Genomic DNA, 8570 nt, shown 5'->3' on the forward strand with positions numbered 1-8570 from the left:
GTGAATGGTGAAAATGCATTAAAATAACTAGCGCTCCCTCTAACGACTGCCCCGCATCTCTTAAAAACAGGAGCATATCATCTGCGTAGAGGGCTACCCTCTCCTCCAGCCCCCCCACTCGGAGTCCCTGAATGTTTGGTGTGGTCCTTAGAGCCTCTGCCACTGGCTCTATTGCTATTGCGAAGAGTGCTTGAGAGAGAGGGCATCCCTGTCTCGTACCTCTATATAGCCGAAAGAAGGATGATAATTTCCTCCCAACTTAACTGCTGACATGGGTCTCCCATAGATTATTTGAATCCACTTTATAAATACTAATGGGAATCCCATCCTTCGAAGTATTTCCCACAGGAAAGGCCATTCGAAAAAAATGTCCATCTATTTAGTATCTAGCCATTCCGATGCTAATGTTGGTGTTTCAAAGAACATGGTACCTTTCCTGCTCGGCTGCCGAGAAAGCTGCAAAGATGTTGATGCCCAAGAAAAACCGTATTGCCATCTACGAGCTCCTGTTTAAGGAGGGCGTTATGGTGGCCAAGAAGGACGTGCATATGCCAAAGCATCCAGAGTTAGCAGACAAGAATGTACCTAACCTCCATGTCATGAAGGCTATGCAGTCTTTGAAGTCTCGAGGATATGTGAAGGAGCAGTTTGCTTGGCGTCACTTTTACTGGTACTTGACAAATGAAGGCATCCAGTACTTGCGGGATTTCCTACACCTTCCTCCAGAGATTGTTCCTGCAACTCTAAGAAGGAGTCGTCCTGAGACAGGCAGACCACGACCTAAAGGTCTAGAGGGTGAACTTCCTGCTCGCTTGTCCCGTGGTGAGACAGACAGAGATACCTACAGACGCAGTGCTGCTCCACCTGGTTCTGACAAAAAGGCTGAGGCTGGTGCTGGAGCCGCTACAGAATTCCAGTTTAGAGGAGGATTTGGACGTGGTCGTGGACAGCAGCCCCCCCAGTGATGCACATCAAATTTCATTTGTGAATACATTTTTGACACCAAAGAACATGGTATGTGTCCCATCGACCACTCGTAGTTTACTAGGGTATAGCAGACTGTACTTTAACTCTCTCAGTCTTTTCCGTATTTCTGTATATGCCCTTCTTTGCTGTTGTATCTCAACTGGGTAGTCGGGGAAAAATAACAATTTAAAATGTTCATACTGTATATCTGCCCTCATCCTTGCTGTTGAAAGGATTTGATCTCGGTCCCTGTAATTCAGTAGACGTATCATAAAAGGACGGGGGGGTGCCCCTGGTTTAGGGATACGGAAAGAGATCCTATGTGCTCTTTCTACCACAAATGTTGAGGATACTTCTGTTAATTTCAGAACTTCCGTTAATAATTTTTCCGAGAATGTAATTGGGTTGTCCCCTTCTACCCACTCTGGCAGACCCAGAATTCGAACGTTGTTCCTTCTTAGGCGACTTTCCGTGTCTATTGCTCTATCCTGCAATTCTCTGATTTGCTTTTCCAATCTTTGCCATTCCTTGTTATCCTTTTTTATTTTATCCTCAACTTTTTAGACGCGGATTTCTATTTCTGCTGTCTTTTTCTGTATTTTATCGAAATCGCGTTTTATTGAACACACATCTACTGCCAAGGCATCCATTTTATTTGTCAGCACTTCACTGCTTGCTTTTATTGCCTCCAAGATGTCTTTCCCAGAGGGCGTGTGCTCCCCCTCTATTCCTGCCGTCTGCATCTCTGCTGTTATCCCTTTTACTTGGGATTTTTGCAGGGATTGTGGAGGTTTCTTTCCCGCCATGGCCGAGGGAGAGGAACAGGGGGTCACTATCTGTGGTTTCACACAGGGTTTACTGGGGGCCATTTATGCTCATATTAGTTTAGGGGGGAGAGGGAAAAAAGAAAGATTTATTCCTCCCTTATCCCCTGCCCCTCGTTCTACCTAGCTCCTGAATCTCTATTCAGAGACTATAGAGTATCATAACATATAGGAGGAAAATTAGGTTGTTGTTCCAGGCAAACCTAAATTCAAAAGAAAACAGACTGAATAAAATAAAGGAGGAGAGCCCAGTCCTCCAAGTTGTTAGGGTTTGAGTGCTTTGGGGCTCACGGTAGAAAAGAGCATAAATCAAGGACTTCCAGGCTTTCAAACTTCCAGATAGTGACCAGGAGCTAGAACCAAAGCTATAGTGCCAGGAAACTGATAATCAGGGAGTTACAAGCCAGTGTTCACAGAGTATATATTTCCATCCATTGCTTCTCAGTCCCCTACTCAATTCACGTTTATACACCCCTCACCTGGCTTTCCCTGGCTCCTCGTCCTTCACAGTTCTCCCCCCTCCACAACCAGGAAGACAGTGGAAAGAGAAACTGTTTAAATCCTACCGTTTGTCTGGATGGGATGACTGAAATGTCTGATGTGAAAAGAGAAAAACACAGGAGCCAGGAGCTGAAGCCGACCGCCAATCCTCCAAGATCAGGTAGTTCACCCCGCGGTTCACCGACTGAATTTAGTCTCTCAAGCTGCTCACGTTACCCGGGGGGAGAGCCCTCCCACCGTGTCGCTGTCTGGTCAGCTGTAATCCAGGAGCGGCTTTTCACCCCTGGAGCAGACGGCTTGTATGCTCCTATACGAACGCTAGCATTTTACGAGGGGGAGCGATCTGCAGTCTCCAGCCTATGCAGCCTGTGCAACGTACGCTCAGCGGGGTTCAGCCGTCGGCGTTAGGAGTTACCATTATTTAATTATTTTGCAAGGAAATTTGGCATTTTATACTGTAGGCCTGTAATTCTTAGGAATAACTCACTTAAATCTGACCAAACAAGAGTCTAGTAGGCATCCCGGGTATGAAAAAGTTTGAAAAACAAAATGATAAATTATAATATAATAAATAATTATAAATAATTATAACAAATAATAATATAATTATAATAAAAGTTATTCAATAATGTAATCAACTCAAAATCACTGAAATTTGCTCAGTTGCAGAATTGTCGCTGTCATTACTTTTATTTTTTTTATGACGAATTCTCCCACAAATCGATATCGCACATCTCTGCAAGTGATTATAATTTATTATCGCTGTTTTCTAGCTGCTCTAAAATCACTTTTCACATAAAGGGACACTTTTGGTTGCTATGGACAATCTCCAGTTTGCAGGCAGAAAGAACAGTTTTTATTATATAAAAGAACATGTAGGGCACTGGGCAGACCACTAGGGACAAAGGGGGTGTGTATTTTTTACATACAGTACTGTAATCTATAGATTACAGTATACTGTATGTAATGTGTTTGTTTACTTTTTTGAATTTGGCGCCGTTCTCCACCCCTGTGCGTCATAACGTCGCAGGGAACGGAGATTGGCGGCACACAGGGACACTGTGTGAATCGAGCGAGGACCCGCTCGCTCACACAGCGAGGCGGCATCGCAGGATCCAGGGACAAGGTAAGTAACTTTATCTCTGGCTGCAGCGAGGCGAGCCCGAGTCTGGCTCGGGGATACCGCTCTTGGTACAAAAATCTTACCCCGAGCCAGACTCGGGAATACCGCCAGGAGGGTTAATAATGTTGCATGACTAGTCCTCAGTTAGATATGACATTGAAATTAGCAAAAAAAAAACCACAAACAAACCAAAGTATGTATATATGGGTTAAAGAAAAAAACAAAACATTGTATCGTTTCTTTCAGAAAAGATGGACTTTGTAGGCACATATAGATAAAAAATTATTTTAATAATGCATAAATAAATACATAGATGCATCTACAAAAATTATATCATACTATACAAAACAAAGGCAAACCAAAGGTCTTTCCAGGGAGTTATGCCCTGTACACACGATCGGTTCATCCGATGAAAACGGACCGATGGATTTTTCCATCAGTTATCCGATGAAGCTGACTTTCATCAGTCTTGTCTACACACCATCAGTTAAAAATCAGTTTGTGTCAGAACGCAGTGACGTAAAACACAACGACGTGCTGAGAAAAATGAAGTTCAATGCTACCGAGCACGCAACGACTTGATTCTAAGCATGTGTGGATTTTTGACTGATGGACTTGCCCACAGACGATCGTTTTTTTCTATCGGTTTTTAACCATCAGATAGTTTTAAAACGGGTTCTACGTTTTTTCACCTATGGGAAAAAAAACGATGGGGCCCACACACAATCGGTTCGTCCGATAAAAATGGCCCATCGGACCATTTTCATCAGACGAACCGATCATGTGTACAGGGCATAACTCTATAGCCTCAAAGCTTGATATAGAGCTGTGACACAGTACAGATCTCACGCTGGGTGGAGTAGTGAATCCTGGATAGAACCGATTGAGTCCTTAGAACATTAAAAAGCAGCTCTACATGTTTCGCGATTTCAAATATTCTTCAGGAGCTTCTAGATTTTCAAGAGGAATAAACTTTAATTAGAATATATAATACATTTGAAAAAGGCTACCAAATGGCTTACATTTTGTTGTGTAGATATAAAAAAGCATCAATTGTATCAACATATACATACTCAGCATAAAAATTGTGCTTTGATGGGAGATAGTGATAAATACCCCAATCTACAGACCACTTATGTGTATATACATATATATATATATATATATATATATATATATATATATATATATATACAGTATCTCACAAAAGTGAGTACACCCATCACATTTTTGTATATGCTTATTTATATATTTTCATGTGACAACACTAAAGAAATGACACTTTGCTACAATGTAAAGTAGTGAGTGTACAGCTTGTATAACAGTGTCAATTTTCTGTCCCCTCAAAATAACTCAACACACAGCCATTAATTCTGGCAACACACAGCTGGCAACAAAAGTGAGTACACCCCTAAGTGAAAATTTCCAAATTGGACCCAATTAGTAATTTTCCCTCCCCTGTGTCATGTGACATGTTAGTGTTACAAGGTTTCAGGCCTGAATGGGGAGCAGGTATGTTAAATTTGGTGTTATCACTCTCACTCTCTCATACTGGTCACTGGAATCTCACTCTCTCATACTGGCAGGGCAATACTCCAACATGATAACGGCCCCAAACACACATCAAATGACCACTGCCTTGCTAAAGAAGCTGAGGGTAAAGGGGATGGAATGGTCAAGCATGTCTCCAGACCTAAACCCTATTGAGCATCTGTTAGGCATCCTCAAACAGAAGGTGGAGAAGCACAAGGTCTCCAACATCCACCAGCTCCATGATGTCATCAGGACTCCAGTGAAAACCTGTGAAGCTCTGGTGAACTCCATGCCCAAGAGGGTTAAGGCAGTGCTGGAAAATAATGGTAGCCACACAAAATATTGACACATTGGGCCCAATTTGGACACTTAGTGGTGTACTCACTTTTGTTACCAGCGGTTTAGTCATTAATGGCTGTGTGTTGAGTTATTTTGTGGGGACAGTAAAATTACACTGTTATACAAGCTGTACACTCACTACACAACATTGTAGCAAAGTGTCATTTCGTCAGGGTTGTCACATGAAAAGATATAATAAAGTATATGCAAAAATGTGAGGGGTGTACTCACTTTTGTGAGATACTGTATGTGTGTATATATATATAATTCTGCAGCTAAGCATAAGCTACATATGTGTAAAACTGATTACTTAGAAAATGGCCTTTGGTGACTTTATATACACATCAGAGACAGCTGCCAGTGAACTCTTTATGCTGAATATATCCAGATTGCTTCTTGTTTGAGCGATAGTTCTGATGGTCTCCTGGAGGTTAATGAAAAGCAAAATCCCAATTTTAAGGAAACTCACTTTTTAACAATTTCTGAAATCCTGATAGCTGAAACCCTATACAACACTGCCCTCTTGTGTTGAAGTTCAGGACTGCATCTATTATGATGCTTGAATAGAAGAATCAACCACTGTGTACATTTATTAACATAGAGGGCCTTCTGCCAGTTATGGATAAAGTCACCAAAGGACCCTGGTGCAAAAACAATAACCTACACAGCCCGCCCCTCATTGAACTACTGCCAACTATGGACACTTGTTTCCTGTAGATGGATAGATGAGTAATTAGACAGGCAAACGGATAGATAGATAGATAGATAGATAGATAGAGAGAGAGAGAGAGAGAGAGAGAGAGAGAGAGAGAGAGAGAGAGAGAGAGAGAGAGAGAGAGTAGGTAGATAGACAGAAAGACAGGGTAGATAGATAGCCAGACAGATTAGACAGAGCAGACCAGAAAGACAGAGCAGACCAGACAGACAGAGAGAGCAGACCAGACAGACATACTGACAGAGCAGACCAGACAGACAGAGAGAGCAGCCCAGACAGACAGAGAGCAGACCAGACAGACAGAGAGAGCAGACCAGACAGACAGAGAGAGCAGACCAGACAGAGAGAGAAGACCAGACAGACAGAGAGAGCAGACCAGACAGAGAGAGCAGAGCAGACCAGACCAGACAGACAAACTGACAGAGCAGACCAGACAGACAGAGAGAGCAGACCAGACAGAGAGAGCAAACCAGACAGACAGAGAGAGGAGACCAGACAGACAGAGCAGACCAGACAGACAGACAGAGCAGACCAGACCAAACCAGACAGACAAACTGACAGAGCAGACCAGACAGACAGAGAGAGCAGACCAGACAGACAGACAGAGCAGACCAGACAGAAAGACAGAGAGAGCAGACCAGAAAGAGAGAGCAGACCAGACAGACAGAGAGAGCAGACCAGACAGAGAGAGCAGACCAGACAGACAGAGAGAGCAGACCAGACAGACAGAGAGAGCAGACCAGACAGGCAGAGAGAGCAGACCAGACATAGAGAGCAGACCAGACAGACAGAGCAGACCAGACAGACGGACAGACAGAGCAGACCAGACCAGACCAGACAGACAGAGAGAGCAGACCAGACAGACAGAGTAGACCAGACAGACAGAGAGAGCAGACCAGACAGAGAGAGAGAGAGCAGACCAGACAGAGAGAGCAGACCAGACAGACAGACAGAGCAGACCAGACCAGACCAGACAGACATACTGACAGAGCAGACCAGACTAGACAGATAGACCAGACAGACAGAGCAGACCAGACAGACAGAGCAGAGCAGACAGACAGAGCAGAGCAGACCAGACAGAGCAGAGCAGACCAGACCAGACAGACAAACAGACCAGACAGACAGAGCAGACCAGACAGACAGACTAGGGTGGCAATGCCCCCAAAAAAGGCTGGCACATCACCGCTTTACTCACTGACAGTACTTGTCCTGGCCGGGAATGCCTGGAGGAGCACAGTCCCCGCCCCCTGCTTGTGATTGGAGAAATCATAAATCCTGCCTCGTGTCCAATCACTGTGTTGTGATTCGTTACAACACAAGCTGATTTTTGGGAAGGGGGGTGTCCCTGAATGGTAGTTTGGAAATGTGGTCACCCTACGACAGACAGAGCAGACCAGACAGACAGACCAGACAGACAGACAGACAGACAGAGAGAGCAGACCAGACAGACAGACAGAGAGAGCAGACCAGACAGACAGACAGAGAGAGCAGACCAGACAGACAGAGAGAGCAGACCAGACAGACAGGGCAGACCAGACAGAGAGAGAGAACAGACCAGACAGACAGAGAGAGCAGACCAGACAGACAGAGAGAGCAGACCAGACAGACAGAGAGAGCAGACCAGACAGTCAGGGCAGACCAGACAGACAGAGAGAGCAGTCCAGACAGACAGTGCAGACCAGACAGACAGAGAGAGCAGACCAGACAGACAGGGCAGACCAGACAGACAGAGAGAGCAGACCAGACAGACAGGGCAGACCAGACAGACAGACAGAGAGAACAGACCAGACAGACAGAGAGAGCAGACCAAACAGTCAGGGCAGACCAGACAGACAGAGAGAACAGACCAGACAGACAGAGAGAGCAGACCAGACAGTCAGGGCAGACCAGACAGACAGAGAGAGCAGTCCAGACAGACAGTGCAGACCAGACAGATAGAGAGAGCAGACCAGACAGAGAGAGCAGACCAGACAGACAGGGCAGACCAGACAGACAGAGAGAGCAGACCAGACAGACAGGGCAGACCAGACAGACAGAGAGAACAGACCAGACCGACAGAGAGAGCAGACCAGACAGACAGAGAGAGCAGACCAGACAGACAGGGCAGACCAGACAGACAGAGAGAGCAGTCCAGACAGACAGGGCAGACCAGACAGATAGAGAGAGCAGACCAGACAGACAGAGCAGACCAGACAGACAGAGCAGACCAGACAGACAGAGCAGACCAGACATACAGACAGACAGTTTTGATTGCAATGTGTTTAAACTATCTTAGTCTAATTCATACTAGGAGAAAATGGGAGAGACCATCTGTATGTCTCAAGCAGTTCTGGTCAAGAGGGGGCTTAAGGAGTTTCTGACTGCTATAAGTGTGGGCAAACCTGCATCTAATATAAATGGGTCCCTGAACCTGGCCATAGACAGATCAAGATCTGTTCGGTTCTTCAGAAATAAAAAAAAAGGGAATTTGCTGTGTGGCCCTCTCTGTTCAAGAGAAGTTGATCATTAAATTGACTTCCGTTGAACAGACATATTGGAAACATTTTCTCAATCAACAGCTGCAGCCGCT

At 44.9% G+C, this 8570-nt stretch overlaps 1 protein-coding gene across 1 annotated transcript; it reads left to right on the plus strand.

The window, feature by feature from the left end:
* The first annotated feature begins 415 nt into the window (after nt 1-415).
* LOC120920429 (40S ribosomal protein S10-like) lies at nt 416-1007 on the plus strand. The gene has a single exon (XM_040332522.1). It carries the CDS (start codon nt 465-467, stop codon nt 963-965), a length of 501 nt encoding a protein of 166 aa, XP_040188456.1. The 5' UTR covers nt 416-464; the 3' UTR covers nt 966-1007.
* The last annotated feature ends 7563 nt before the right edge of the window (nt 1008-8570 follow it).

The sequence above is a fragment of the Rana temporaria genome, chromosome 13, assembly GCF_905171775.1.
Source record: "Rana temporaria chromosome 13, aRanTem1.1, whole genome shotgun sequence".
NCBI classification, from domain to species: Eukaryota; Metazoa; Chordata; class Amphibia; order Anura; family Ranidae; genus Rana; species Rana temporaria.

Excerpts from the sequence above, each read along its gene's own strand:
- LOC120920429 (XM_040332522.1), top strand. The coding sequence starts at position 465 with ATGTTGATGCCCAAGAAAAACCGTATTGCCATCTACGAGCTCCTGTTT.